General features: G+C 42.3%; 1 protein-coding gene across 15 annotated transcripts in view; it reads left to right on the top strand.

The window, feature by feature from the left end:
- MFSD6 (major facilitator superfamily domain containing 6) overlaps positions 1-14,930 on the top strand; it is a 48,993-nt gene extending 34,063 nt beyond the window's left edge. For 14 of the 15 annotated variants that reach the window (XM_055812367.1, XM_055812360.1, XM_055812361.1 and 11 more), the window contains 5 exons: positions 1,338-1,435; positions 7,092-7,253; positions 7,829-7,927; positions 10,047-10,327; positions 12,734-14,930. In XM_055812367.1, the coding sequence (XP_055668342.1) occupies positions 1,338-1,435; positions 7,092-7,253; positions 7,829-7,927; positions 10,047-10,327; positions 12,734-12,916 (823 nt within the window). In that variant the 3' untranslated portion in view covers positions 12,917-14,930. Of the gene's footprint in view, positions 1-1,337; positions 1,436-7,091; positions 7,254-7,828; positions 7,928-10,046; positions 10,328-12,497; positions 12,517-12,733 lie in introns of all 15 variants that reach the window. The other variant, XM_055812371.1, reaches the window with a different exon arrangement.
- The last annotated feature ends 709 nt before the right edge of the window (positions 14,931-15,639 follow it).

The following is a 15,639-nucleotide window of genomic DNA, read 5'->3' as shown; positions in this document are numbered from 1 at the left end:
CAGCTTGGTCTGATGTGTGACTGGGGGGGCAGGGGGGACTTCCTGCAAGCTTACCCGACTTGTTCAAAGTGAAATATATTGTCTTCTGTAAATACATGTTGTTGTGAAATGCACAGACCTGTCTTTATATTTTTGAGGGTTTTTTAATACCACTGACATGATGAAAATTATGGTTCTGGCTTTTTAGCTGTCAACACGTATATTTGGAGACCTTGCGTGTTAACAAGATGCCTCATTTTTATGATTGCATCTCACTCTAGATTTTTCCAGAATGGCTATGTACCATTTATTAAATCTTGGGCTGCTTTTGTATTTATTCAACTAACTAAAAAAGCAGCACAAAGAATAACGAGCCATTTCACAGTGTTTATGCTTACACCTTAATTATCAATGGAATTTATTTCATTTGTGCTAAACCAGGGGTCAACCGAGAAGCCATGTTTGGACAAGAAATTATCCTTGCCCCTAAAAAAATCTTTAAATTTGCAATAGTATATCTTCTCAAGCTAAAAACATCTTTTGAATTAAGTCTTTGTTTCCTAAGATCCATCTAAAAATAAGAGAAAGATAGCTGGATGAATAAGCATCCCAGAGGTAAGCTCAGCTGAAATGAAAACTGGAAGGGAAAAGTCATCAGGGTAAACATGCAATGGGAAATGCACTGCACAATTAGTCTTTGTGCTTCATTGTTTAAAAACTGTTAAAAGAGCTTTTTTTCCCCCTTCGTTCTGAGATGCAGCATCTGTTGCTTTTCAACAGGATGGTTAAGTTTTTACCCTGAGGCATATTTTTATAAACCGTATTGCTTCTGTGGGATGTGTTTTTACAGTAGTCCTGAGCAGTTTGCAGATACTGGGACTATAAATGTATATTAATTGGGGTAAAATTGATTTGTCTAATACAATCCCGCAGCAGGCTTACATTAAAATGGCAGAATGAATCTCTGAATGGCCAGAAAAGAAGATTGTTTGGAAGGGGTGTTGGATGTGCTTAGAAATGCTCTCTCTGATGTACAGTCCTGTGTGGAGTGTGGCATGGAACTGCAGAGCTTGTCTAAAAGCTCAGTGAATCTGCTGTCTGTTTGAAATTTTTTTCCGTAAGGATTTTGAAGACTGTCCTAACTTCAGCCTCAATTTGAATATGTGTTTAGAGTGGCCAAGAGGAGAGTTTATGCTTGGGTGTAGGCCTTAAAGAATGTGTTTTGTGTTGAGCAGATGCTTTAGACTGGCAAACTGTACACGTGCAAATGATTCCTGAAGCAGTACAGCTATATTAAAACATAGCAAAAAAAGGAGAGTGCAAACTACTCTGACTTCTCTTTTCCTTGCTTCCTCTAGAGTGCTTTATATTGGTCTTGCCTGTAATACAGCTCGGTACATTTATATCTCGTATCTGGAAAACGCCTGGACTGTTCTTCCGATGGAGGTACTTCAAGGTAAGACAGCGCAGTAACGCCTTTCAGTGTAGGTTCGGGTGCTCACATTTGTCTTGTTTTCAAGTGAATGATGATTAAATAAAAATCTGGTATTTCTCTATTTTTTTTTTTGACCACAAATATCCCCAGTTAATAAAGCATAACTCTTGATCTTGGGAAATATTTGATGTTAAAAGGGTGGGTTTGCATTTGGTTGTGCACAGTTCTGTGTTTACTCAAACAGAACTGTGTGAGACCAACACGCCCTTTAACTAAACAAAGAAACAGAAGCATGAGCTGGGTACACACCTGCTGCAAATCCTGTTTGGTGGTAAACCTGAACTTCATTGAATGCAAAAGGTTGTAGTTCTTGAAAGGATGCCATAAAAAAACAAAACAAAACAAAACCAAAAAAACCCAACAACAAAAAAAAACCCAAAACCAAAACCCCAACAACAACAACAACAAAAAAACCCCACCAAAACCCATAGTCCGGGTCATTCTGTTGCTGTTAAAGTATTTTGTAGTTTCACAGTGGTATTCTTCAATCAATACTTTTAGACTACAGAACTATTTTTTCATAACAGCTAGAGAAGAATTTCTTTCAGTGGCTTTGCACTAATAAAGCTCCTTTAATTTAATTAGAAGGACAGAGGTGGTCTGGAAAAGTAATTTGAGCCCTGTTTTGAGTCCTGTTGTCGAAGTCTGTAAGACCTTCATTGCAATGTTAAATTATTCTAATTTAAATTTTACATTTTTCTTATGTCTTTGTAGTGGGTACCACTTCTCAAAACCACGAAAAATCTCAACTGTTTTACTTTCTGTTTCTTCAGTATTTGAAGAATACTGAAGTATTTGGGGTTTTAAGCTTGCAAGAGAAAGGTTAATTTAAATGTCAAAAATGTTTTCCTGCCTTTAAAAATAGTTGTGCCATCTTAGTTAAAGCCAGTATTTTGGATTTATACAATACTATGTAGAAAACTTTCCACAGATTGTACTTATGCATTTTATTCTTCCATGTGCAGCATAATTTGAATTTGCATTAACTTTTTCTACTATACTTACAGAAATCTTTGTAAGGTAGATTTTAACTTGAGTTACAAAATGGCATTGGAGATCACTGTGTTGATCTCCACATACGTGTAGAAAGGGATCAGTTTGTGTCCTGGCCCCTTGCCTGCCTGCTGACAAAAGAAGTTTATTGTATTAAAGCTGCCACAACAGCATGCTTCTGAATTTGTTATTAAAAAAACCCTGAACCACAACTATTGAACTGATACTTCATCATTCATACCAAGTGTTAAAACATGAAAATGTTACAAAGAACCTGGAGAACGTGTAAGTGTCCTGCCTGCTTAAATGTCGGGGGGGGGGACAAACGATGAATACAGAGCTTTGGGTGTTGCCTTGTAGGTAATCCTGTTTTAAAGATACCCCGGTTCAAAATGCCGGGGAAAGCCCCAAACGTGTGTCTCAGTAATACAGCCATGAGTTTGTGCCTGGAAGCGTGCTGTAGTCACGGCTGAGAAAGAAGTTTCTTTTACTTTGAATCTTGGTTTTTATTCTGCTGAAATTTCGGTATGAATTGCATAATACGTAGGTTTGCCTTTACAGCAGGACTGCGAGGGAGCTGTTGTGCTGGGGTTTTTTGTGTGGTACAATCTTGCGTATTTGAGGTTTAAAGAAGAAACTAAGGACCTTCAAACTAATACTTCCCCTTAAATTTATCTACCAGACTTTATCTATATCTAGCCACTGCTGAATCATGTACACCTCGGTTAATCATGCTGTTTGCAGTTATTATAGTCAGCAAACGAGAAGGTTAAAACCAAAACAAATACAACTCCCCCACCCCCCTGCCCTCTTTGTGTCCTACATGCACTTTTCAGCCTGCGTGGAACGTCGTTGATGAGTGCCTGTGAAGTCCAGAGGTACACTGTACGTGTGGCTAATTACTGCCATGACATTTGTTACATCCCAGCAATCTCATTCAGTGTGCCTGAATGGGAGATCAAGTTTATCTTTTTAGAAGTATTTACTCTCCTCCCTTTTATTCTTTTCCCCTCCTTGCTCTTACCAGTTTTAATCTCTTCTGGATTCATTACTTCTTTTGCAGCAGTTATCAAATCCTGTTTCTTTGGGCTCTGCTTTCTTTTTTATATATCTACCCAACCTGTCGGTAGGGATAAGAGGTGACACCTTAATGAAATCTGGTGAGGTGGAAGCCCTTATTTTTGTTCAGTGAGTTTCTTGACAGAGGGAGGTAAAGAGTTGTAGCAGCTTTGCATATGTAAGGATTAGAAGTATTTGAAAACAACCAAAAAAAAAAAAAGATTAGATTGTGCAGAACATCTGGGTACAGTGTGGGTCACGCAACTGCATCAGGTTGATAGGTCTTTTAAATCCCTTGGTGAAGTCCTGCTTATAATTGTACATTACTCTTTTCCCAGGAAGCTGTCAAATTCTATTTAAATTCCAGTTCCGTCAGCTGAAGGAGTTTTAACAACAATTTCAGCTGACTTTTGTAAGGAATTTATTTTTCTTTTTAGTATGTTTCCGCAGTAGAAGAAGGATGATGCCCATGTGTTGTGCTGAAGGGCATGGGGAAATTTCTGGAAGGTGACTCTGCAAACTGCATCTATTAATTGTAATAAGAACCATGCTGAGTTTCAGTTGCTGCCTGTAACTGGGATGGGGAGGACTCTTCAAGTGCACTGCAGTCTCAAAGGAGTAAATGAGGAGATTTAAACTCGCCTCTTAATTGAGAGTTTTGAATCCATATGCTGTCTTGACTGGCACATGCAATGTATGAAAATACGAGTTTAGGCTGAATCTTTAATAACTGAAAATTTCAAGGCGTTCTCATAGGCAAACACATCTACTGTGTGTGTACATGCCGTCAGCCCACGAACACGCAGGCAGTCTTGTTGATTTTGCACTTAGCAGATGAAGTTTTGGTAGGTAGGTTAGCTGCAACTTACCGTACCGATGCGCTGATCTACATGCTCCGGTAGCAGCTGTGTTAGCTAGTAACAGCTAACAGCTCTGGAAACACCAGTTTGCGTAAATTTTCCAAATGACAAAACAATACTGATCACCTTTATTATATATTATATAATATATTATATAAAATTAGCTATTTTTACTGGGCAGTTGTCCAGCAAACTCCAAAACAAGTACTGCCCTAAGAAGTGACTCCTGCCGATGCTTCAGCAACGCAGTTATGCCTAGAGAGCAAAAAGCTTGGGTGTCTAACAGGCAGTGATTAGGATATATCTCTCCTGAAACAAATTTGGCTCCCCAAATCTTCAGCTCTTGGTGTATATGTAAATTAACCTAAGTTTGCTAAACATTATTATTCTAAGCATAACACTAGGGTTGTTAACGGTTGTGGGAACTCTAGTCCAGATGGTGAAATGGTGGCTAGTGGTTTTAGCAAATAATGTCACAATATATATATATTGTGAACAACTTGTGGTTAGCAGTAATCCAGACCAGACAACATATAAATGTTATAAAAACTGTTCCAAATAGTCACTGTTGTATAAATAATAAATCACATATAGTAATGTACACATACTAAAAAATAATAAAATAAAAAATCTGCTGCCTTTAATGGCAAGTGAAATAAGCTGGTTTAAAGGTATGGATTTGTTTGCAGAGGAGCTGGGAACACTGTGTCCTTGCTGGATTGCTTAGTAAAGGTGAAAACATCCAAGAACCTGTTTGTTAAGTTATGGCCTTTTGTTTTTGAACAAATACAGTGGTATTGTGCTTCACGGTTCAAATAATTTATGATGTGTTTTTGATTTGCCTGGCTTTAAAACTTGACTTAATATTTAATAGCTTATAAACCAGAATGTTTTACATTAATTGATATCCTTTGTAAAACAAAAACACATCATCTATATCAGATTAGCTTTGGTATGCTATTGGGACAGTTCTTGGTTGCTATTTTCAATGCATACATGGGTATGCATTAAAGAAAATGTAGTCATTCAGCGAGTTTTAAAATTCTGAGCATTTTGTATGAAAAATATGTGAGTTTTAAAGCCTCAAACTGTAAATGGTAAGGGAAACTATGCCCATCCTAATGTAAAATTCCTATTTTTCAACAAGGTGACATACTAGTACCAAAACCAGCTATATGGATATAGTGTATATGTATGTTTATATATAATATGTGTGTGTATATATATATGTATATATATAATGTATAAAGTTGGCCTTTAAACCCGAGGCTTGAGAAATTTTTATTTAGATTTGGACTGAAATGGAACTGTACAGCCTGGTGGACATCTAACATGTCTGTAACTGAGCTGTATCAATTTCATACAGTGCTATTTATCATTTTACACTTCAGCAAAACCCACGTTATTCTGTGAGTATTTACAAAATCATGCATTTTCTTGCTTGCATGAGTCTTCAGCCTAAATGCCTCAGCAAGTACTGAGTGTCCAACTGTTCCTTAATAAGTCAAGCACAGAGGACAGAAACATGTTGACTGAATCATCAGCTGTGCCAACGTTTTTTAAAAACCGAGGCAGTAGAGCTTAGGCACTGGTGAGCTGCGATGACTATTTTTAATACCACTCAAATAAGAAAAATACATTCCCACTCAATCCGAGGGTGGCAAAATAGTTTAGGCTTATTTAATGTGCGCTGAGCTACGAAAACTGTTTTGTTTTTCCAGCTCCTCCACAACCTTGCCTTTTCCTGTCCGGTTCTTCCCCACTCCACAAAAAAAAACCACTGGGCAGGTGCTCGGAGGGCTCCTCCTGCAGCTGGTTCTGCGTGCGGGTGGTCACCCGCTGCCTCTCCCCCTAGCCACCCTTCTTGGGCGGCAGGAAAAACCACTCGTGACCCTGAATCGACAAGGCACATGCCAGGAAGAGACGTCCTAAGGCTCCGCAGGGGAGCTGGGGCTGCGGTGGATAGGTGGCCGTGACAGCAGCGAGGGCCTCGGCCACGCGTGGTCCCCGGGGCGGGTGGGATGCGCAGGATGCAGGCATGGCAGGAGAGAGGGCACGCTGCCTCTGCCTCCCACGGTGGGTGTGAAAACTGGCAGCTCTGGCCTGCCCTGAGGAGCTGACGTGCTCTTCCCACCATTCAGCCTAAATGCAGTGTGTTGGTGTGGAGTTCAGGAGGAGTTTGCTTGGGGGCGGGTTTGGCGTGGAGGGAGAAGGGCCGGGGGGGAATCACTCTTGGCTCTGAAATAGCGTGGGTATCTCTGATACCCTCTGCAGTTTCTGACCTTGGCACCACCGGCGTGGCAGCACGGGGACTGCCGGGAGGCATCGATGCTTGAACTGGCTCCAGCTTACGGCATCAGGAATGCATTTTGAAGGGCCCCGGGTGCTCTTGAAGGGATGAGGAATCTGGGAGAGAGACTTCTAAGGCACTTTATTCAGGCTTCCTGGGGACTGCGTCTCGAGAGAAGGGAGGTCACCTTACAGGGAGAAAGAGCCATTGACGGACGCTGCGGGGAAGGAGTCGTCATGTCTCCCTGTGGCTGGGCTGCCAGTTATCCCATTACCAAAAGCTGGTTTGTACCTCACAGAGGTTTGTCAGCGAAGGGATTTTGCTGTTTTTCTCCAGCTGACGAGCGCGGTTGCTCTGATGTTGCCTTTGTGTGCTCTGTGGACCCTGTACTCCTCACGATGTCTCCTCTCTCTAGGTGTCACGCATGCGGCTATATGGGCGGCTTGTATTTCGTACCTGAGTGCAGCAGTGCCTCCGGAGCTGAGAACGTCAGCCCAGGGAATCCTGCAGGGTCTCCACTTGGGTCTGGGCAGAGGATGCGGGGCGATGGTTGGAGGGGTTTTGGTCAATTACTTCGGTAAGCAAAAATGGTATTGAAGATTTTTGTTGCATTTATCGAAGTTCTGGTTTTATTGAACTACCAGCTTTGAACTTGTTTATGCTTAAGGTATTGTTACGTTCTGAAGAGTAGTGCACTTTGTATAAGTCATGGAATCGTAGAACTGCTGAGGCTGGGAGGGAGCTTGGGAGATCTCCAGTCCGGGCTGCTGATCACAGCAAGATCAGCACTGAAGTCAGAGCAGGTTGCTTATGGCTTTGTCCTGTCAGCATCACAGATTGATTAAATATGTTGTGCCTAGATATTTTTAGTATTGTGTGAGCAGATCTTCAGCCTGATCTGTAAGTAAGATGAATGAATCCATTATGAGAGAATAGGTTGATACTATGCAGCCTTTTGATGAACGAACGATAATCTCATTACTTGGTTAAAAATCCTTTGCAAAGCCTATTGAAGAACCGTTGGGGGAGGAAAATGTAATGAAACAAACCTAATAAGCGTCTGCATGGGGCAATCATACCCAAGGAGTGCATAATGCTGACTCATTAAGTAAGTAGATTCTCAATTAAAAAATTTAAAAAATCTCATTACAGGTCCTGCTGCCACATTCAGAGGAATAGGAATGGCTTGTTTAGTGATTCTTCTTCTATTTGCACTGATCCAGTGGCTGTTAGTTCCTGGTGAAGAAGAAGGTAAATACTCATGTCACTGAGACGCTACAAAACTCGAGCTAGTGAAAAAAGATCTCTCTGAAGCTGCTTCCTGCAGCTTTAATATGGTGTGTTTGGTGTCTTTACTCAGATTTTGACAAAGCAAAGCACTTGTTTTCAAGTGGGAAGTTTTTTTCTGAGCGATGATAGATACTGGAGTGGCATGCTGCTGCTGTGAGGAGGGCAGCATCGAGTTGTTGGATGTTGATTAGAGGAAATCGTGACATACTTTACTACCTGTATGTCCTCTCAGTTCTGGGAATCCTTAACAGCTTCAGTGAGTCATTTCAGTTGCATCAGTTCTTTAAGGTCACCTTGACCCACTGGATGCTCTCATATTCTGCCAGGAATTGTGGAGTTGGCTTCAGAGGGCACACACTTTTACAGCTGCCTCGGTTCTGTTCTGGCACCTGAGAAATCTCCCCCCAGGTGGAACTTGAACTTCTTCATCTCCCCCGTTATTAATGTAAAGGCTAACCAGAAATGAAATAGTGCAAAACCTCAGCATGAACCTAGTTCTGACAAAGACAATAAAACTCTGTCAAATTCTGAAAAGTCAGGAATTTTTGAGCTGCTTTTTACCCAACTGTTACTTTCCAGTGTGAGCTTGGAGTATGAAATGAGGGTTAGTTTTCTTTACCTGGAATATTCAATGAAATGTCCTTGACTAGTTATCAAGTTGCCTGTACTGAAGCATTCAAATATTTATTTTGCTAGAATTTTCCTCACCTCTGTTCAAATGATAATGGCAAAACGTGGAAAGTTGAAGAGGATATTTGCTGCTTAAGTTTGTCATCAACTTTTGGTTAATTACACGTGAACCTACAAAATAATAGTTTGTTGTTAGCGGCCTTAATCTATTTGGTTTGTTTCAGTCTTTGTTTTTCATTTAATACACGTTACCCATCTTAACAGTGTGTATCTTGATTTTAAGCGTGGCAGTAATTAGGTTGCTTTCAACCCGGCCGGTTGGATGAGTAAAAACTAAGCATGTGGTCAAGTGTGCACAGGATTAGTCTCTTCGTTTCTTTACTGCTAGGGAACACCCAGCCATAGCTTAAAATAACCAGTGCTAAGAGTCTGGAAACAAAATACGATTTTATAATTTTGAAAAAAAGATCTTTTTTTCTAATTGGTAAAATACTTCTACTCAGAAAAAAATATGTTCTCAGAATTTACAGAATGTCTTAGGTGCAGGCTCATAGAGAACGTACAGCCATTACTTAAATTATCCAATAGTTTCTAACAATCTGTTTAATTACTTTTTATATATAAATACTCTGGCTCTTGAAGATTGTGAGAGGCACATTGTGTTGGGTCATGACAGCCATTTTATGGATATTTCAGGACAGCTGTGAAGACTATTTCAGATAATCGGAAGGCCTTAGATGGAGAGGTCCTTTGGGAGGATTTCTTCCTTTACCTGAAAACCTGCGACAGATATTTTGTCTCCTCCAGCGTGTCACTGACCTTGTTCTTTTCTCACTAACTGCGTAACTCCGTAGTAACTAACGGAGGGATGGTTTGTTTCTTAAGTAAAAAAAGTGAAGATGTAGAACAGCTTTTTGAAGTTAGATCAGTAGGTTTAGAAATGTTAAGGTCAGAAAAACAGCTGTCCTGATGATGTGGGCCGTGGGACTTCACCGAATGGTTCCTGTTTTGTTTAGTTACGAGTGTGAGGGCGTTGTAAGGTGCAGGCTTTGTACAGAGAGTTTGCTACAAGTCTAAAAGGTTTTCAGTTTGCACAGAACGTGAAAAGTACTTCTTCCGTGTAACATGAAAATGCGAATTTGTAAGAGCTAGCTGGGAACCAATGGATGGTTTCATACTCATTAGCTGCTCCTGTTTATGCAGCCATCTAAAATGCCTCACTGCAGCTGCAGAACAGCCTTGCTTCTAAGGCAGCATCCATGTCGCCTTTCCCTAACTGGGTTGCGGCGTGTCTTGCTCCTGGCTGTTGGTGCCACTGTTCTGCTCTCAGTACACTGGTAACCATATGACAAAAGCAAGAAACACTTGGTGTTCATTGTCCGCCTCACTTATTTATTTTTTTTTTTAAGCTCATTGGCTTTATCAGTGATTACTTTGTTTTAAACTTCAGAAAAGACAATGCTGGCGGAAAGGATCCCAGTGCCTTCCAGTCCCGTTCCCATAGCAACTATTGACCTGGTACAACAGCAATCAGAAGATATCATGCCTCGGACTGAGCCCAGACTCCCTCTAAAGAAAACTAAACACCAAGAAGAGCAAGAGGATGTGAACAAGCCTGCCTGGGGCATCAGCTCGTCTCCTTGGGTCACCTTAGCTTACGCTGTCTACCAGATAAAAGAGATGGTTAAACTATCCAAAACCAATCCAGCTCCCGAGAATCAGCCTTTGCAGGTAATCTTCTAATGTACAGGAAGTTCTTATATATTTGTTAGATGTTTTAAAGCCTTTATAGCTGTTTAAATCTGTTAGTACCTGGCAGGTATTCTCTGTCAGCTTGTAATAAATTTGGAGTTGTGACACAATAGTTGAAAATACTGCATGAATTAGAGTTGTCTTCTATGTGTAGTACAGCAGGAATAACTATTTTTGCAAGTATTACCTCCCTGAAGATGGGAGGAGAGGGAGAGGTATAGAAGGAGACTCTGTTTTACAGGCTTGGATACCTCTGAATTTCTTTAAGTTTACACTTGTTTTCATGTTAGTTGGAACACGCAGGTTATGCATTTTGCAAAATTTACAAGGTGATAATTGAACATGAAGATGCACAACTGCTTAACAGAGTGTAAAATGACACTTACTTAGTTTTGCTTCCTTGGGTGATGCTGTCAAGTGTCTGCATGGTTGCAGAAATAGGTGTTCCAGACAACTGTTCAAATTAAGTCAATCTTTTTTTTTTTTTTTTTTTAATCTGGAGTTACACCAGATTGGAACCATTCTGTGATTTAAAATATCTGATTGCTGGTGCTTACTTTACACCATTTCCCCTCTGCCCAGCCTCCTCCCAAAATACCTTCTAATAGCTTCATCGGTGGTTGGGTGGGCTTGGATCTAGTAACTATCGTCTCGTGACGTGCCTTTCAGAACGGAGCTGAAGCGCAGTGCTTAAGCAAAGCAGGGAAACGCTGTGAATGCAAGTGTTAGAACAGCGTATTTAGTGCTGAAACCACTGTGTTTACCTGCCTGGGAGGAGTGGGTGAGGTTCCTTCTTATTCACCCAGCAGGAGTAAACACAAAAATGCTTTTTCCACAACTGCTGTCTTTAGAAATGGGTGACTTGGGATATGAGTGTGAATCAGCAGAGCAGCGTAGGAATTTCACCTGGACAGCGATCTCCTGCCTTTCTTCCTTGTCTTTATTCTTGAAAATATATGACTGGCATATCGTCTTTAGGTTGGTTGGGTTTTGTTTGCTTTTGAACTTCCCCGAGTCAAAGCACATGTCTTTTATAGTGACACTGAGGATATCACAGGGTCTCTGACATCGAAGTAATTTGTCCAGACAAACCGCTCTGTTTCCCGTTGGCAGATGTCCTCAGGGCCTTGGTTAGTGTAAGCTGCCCCGGTAAATCGGAGAAAAGCAGCCGCACGCAATGAACATGGCAAGAAAAGTGTTCTGCACTTGTGGGGTGTCTGGGGGGGGGGTTATCTGACACTGCTGGACACCACCCAGCTGCTTCACTGAGAACTGTGAAGAGGCCAGAAAGGCTTTTGTGCCTGTTCTCTGTGGCACGTGATCTCTTCATCATTCTTTCCTTCCTAAGACTAAAAGTAAAACTAAGGTGCTGATTTGAAAGTAGTTCTTGTTGATGTGCCAAAATTTGATGTGCCCCATTGCAGTATTTTCTTCATCTTCTGTATTCTCCAAAAGCTCTTATTCCTGTTTCAGTGCCCTGAAAGGACAAACCTGCTCCAACACATCTCAGGTTTTGTGCTCAGTCATTTATTTTATGTTGGTGATGCTATAGCACTGAAATTGGAAAAAGGCTGCCCAGCTCTCTTATTAAATTTGTTAAATAGCCTCCTGAAAAGGAAAACTGATCATTGGGAAGGAGGGTCAATGCACAGAAAATGAAATTAGTGACAAAAATTACACCTTCTTCTTTCATTAAGAATTAGCTACTGCTTGCTTGTACTCCTTCAAGCAAAGGGACCTACTTGCCGTAGTCCCTGTTCTTCAGTGCGAACCAGCTAGTCCTAGATGGTGTGCCACCTCCTGACCTGAAATGTGCCGGTGTGAAGGCTGGCTGGCTGAACCAGGGGGAGTGTAACGGTGTTTACATGTGCTCCTGTGATCCTTAGTGTGAGCAGACTGGTGGACTCACCCATCAGTACTGCCAAAGTTCTGTCATTCAGAAAGGCTGAGCAGTGTTTTGGGGGGACGGGGGCGGGGGGGACGAACTATGGAAGAAAGCTGTATTTAAGGAGCATGATAAAAATGTTATAGAGTTGTTTGGTCAAAAGACTGATCTTGTCTGAACACTTTGAAGTCTAGTTAATCGTGCTTTTTTTTTCCCTTGAAACACAAAAAGTTTGTTTTTTGCATGCTTCTTGGGAAAGTGCAGTTAGGAAAAGAGATGGAAGGTAAGCTACTGTCTGCTTGCTATTAGTGTCATCTGGATTTACATGTACTACTTTTGCTTTGCTTCTTTAAGTTTGATTTGTTATGTTGCGGGCATTCAAAGTAAGTGCTTTGTGGATTTCCAGAAGTGCCTGAATGCATCTGGGGGTGTACCACTGGGGACAGTGTCGTGAGTGTTTGTTCTTACTTTTTGCATGCAATCCTTTCCCCTCTTTTTAGAAAATCAATGAGAATTGCAGTGCTTCATCAGCCAGCTCAGCAAGACAACCCCAAAATCCGACAGATTCTGGGCAGTCCAGAAATTGTTCAGCACCAACACCTACAGCAACATCAGATTCCCAAGTAGATGGTGGCCGCGTTGTGTCAGATCATGATGCTCAGCCTGCTGCTGCAGGGCCCTGAGATGCGCTCATCTTATCAAATCCAGTGCATGGAATTCTGCTTCTCACCTGGGAAACGCTGGAGTAGGAGCTCAAAAGTAGGACTTCCTTCATCTTAACGATCATAATGTGATGCAGTGCAAGCTTTTAACTATATAAAGAGTATTCATATGACTACACAGAGCCACATGAGCAGGGAAGCCAAAAGTTCGGGATTCTTGAGGGAATTGATGTGGCCAGATCTAGCGGTAGGAAGAATTCTTGGCTACTTTGCTAAAGCTGAGGCAAGTGCTATGAGATTCCTCTGCAGTCTGTAGAAGGGAGTTCACTCCTCGCTTGTTGAGGCACAGAGTGTCTGGCTTCATTGGGTAATTTTCTTTGAATTTGTTCCCAAGACAAAAAGAAAAGACTTTTTAGGAGAGAAACCTGAGTTTCCCTGCATAGTCTGTTAGAAAATATCAGACCCAATAAACATAGGAACAGCATGAAAACTGTAAAGATTTCTCAGAGAGTAGCTTTAGGAAGCGTATCTTCATATTACGGTGATGGAGTAAGTGAACTGCACACGTATTCAAAGAATATGTTTTTGAAGCTAACGTTATCTTGTTTGAGATAAAGGTCTACTTCTGCCAAGCAAAGATTTTTGAACTGGCATTTTAGTGAAATGGAAAAGTGGGAGGAAGGCTTCTGAAGAAGTTAACCTCTGCGCTTGCAGCCCTCCAGTTGGGCGTAGGTTGTGTGCGTTCGGGTAATTTAGGTTTGATGCTGTACTGAGATGAGAATCTTTGGTCAGGGTTGCACAGCCTGAGACTGATCAAGGGTTTCGGTGGACACGCTTTTTTTTTTTTTGTTATTATTTCGTCATCTATACAATGGTTTATTTAATGCAGTGTAGTTACTGTGGTTATTTATTAAGAAAACAGTAAGCTTTAAGTGCCTAGGGAAGGTGGGGGTACGGAGGAATTGCCTAAAAATCTTAGTGATTAGGTTTATGGGGGCAAAGTCGTCGATGCAGAAATCAAGCAGAGTGAGAGTTTCTCAGGAGGAAGCAAACATAACTAAATTGCAGCACGTTTAGGAAATTACTTTGCCCAGTGCCAGGACACTGGAAGACCCTGTGTTACGTTTTGTTACGCTTTTCAATATTAACTGCAGCCAGCTCGCGTGCTGGTGCACAGTGACGATTGCTGCTGGAGGGAAATCCTGGGGCTCAGGGAGGACTCGGGGGGGTTCAGTCAGGACAGCGTTTTGGCGCGTTTGCTTACATGAACAGCTTGTTCCTGGGAGATCCGGAGCGCTCAGCTTCTACGGGACCGAGTATCGCTTGGCCCTCCTCAAAGGCAGAGGTGTGCGATGCGTCGGGCCTTCCGCGGGGAAGGCGCGCGGTGGGACGGTACAGCGACCCAGGGGCAAGCCCCAGAGGAGCGCGGGCTTGGGGGAGAGGGGGTGGCAGCAGCTGAGGAGGACAGGGGGCGCGCAGGTTAACCCGCTTTGGCATCCAGCTAGCTTGACTGAAGGGGTGGCTGTGCTTTAGCTGTGCTTTTAGAGCAACCCATGTTCCGGTGGTGCCTGGGACCAACACCATAGACAATAACGAGAAACATCGATGACTAGCCACTAGTTACTTTTTTTGCACTTGAACTTAAATGTACTGTACTCACGTAAATCCTCATGACTCGTCTAAGTGTCCTTTAAAATCAGAGATGTATTTATTGTATGTTTGTATAACTTGGGGGAAAACCGAAGGCTGAACAGGTGACGGGAAGGAAGGAGGCTAAAACCCATCTCGAGGCAAACCACCCATCTGTGGAGCTCACGCCGGACGGCGTTACCTCGGCTGCTGCTGCATAGCGCCTGGATTGTGAGGTGAAGAGCTTGTACACTGTGTTTACACTTCAGAGTTGTGTGTTTGAGATGCCTGCTCTTTTTGGAAATGTATAGTCATTCTGTGTTGCGAATTGGACGTGTACACCTGGGTTTTGATATTTGTGAAACTGTAAAAACTGTGGTAAGAAATACAAAATATCCGTAATGTATTTAATAGTATCGATCTGAGCTCTTATTACATTTGCTGGTATTAACAGTGCCAGCAGTGAACATAATCACCTGAACTGACAATAATTCCGCGATGATGACCTTTTGCTAGGTTCACTGGAGGGTGGTGAACCTAGAGCCTGGGAGCTACTCTTGCACGGCGTTAAAATCCCTTTCGTGATAAATTGTGGCTGTAGGCGCACATTCCTTTCTGTGGGGTGAGGGGGATGCAGGCCAGCGTGCATCATAAACAGGCCGGTAGGCAAGTGTGCAGGACGTGGTGAGCGGAGGCCAAAACCGGGTTACATTTGTCACCCAGCAGCTCTGAGGTGGAGGCTGCCAAGCGCATGCCACGTCGGCTCCTGTGGAAATACTTCCGATATCCATTTGATTAACAAAATACGTTTGCACTACTGCACCTGCCCTATACAGCAGCACGTTTGTCTGGAATTTACCGTTCTCTTAGGTGTAGGACAGCTACATTTTTACCGTTTGATCCCTTTAACTTGTATGCATACAAAAGCGACGACAGGGAGAGGGTTTTGTGGTGCTGTTCGGATGTAACCGCCAGGCCTCACCTGTCCCCTTAGGAATTTGGCTTTGTGGTGGTTTGGATCTGTCGTGAGTGGAGAGTGGGAGCAGCAGGTTCCTTCAGGGAGATGGATCAGGGTGGAGGGGACACTCCAGTTTTGGAGCAACCGCAGCTAATGC

The sequence above is a fragment of the Falco peregrinus genome, chromosome 8 (genome assembly GCF_023634155.1).
Source record: "Falco peregrinus isolate bFalPer1 chromosome 8, bFalPer1.pri, whole genome shotgun sequence".
Lineage (NCBI taxonomy): Eukaryota > Metazoa > Chordata > Aves > Falconiformes > Falconidae > Falco > Falco peregrinus.
This window is presented reverse-complemented; position numbering and strand designations above follow the sequence as displayed.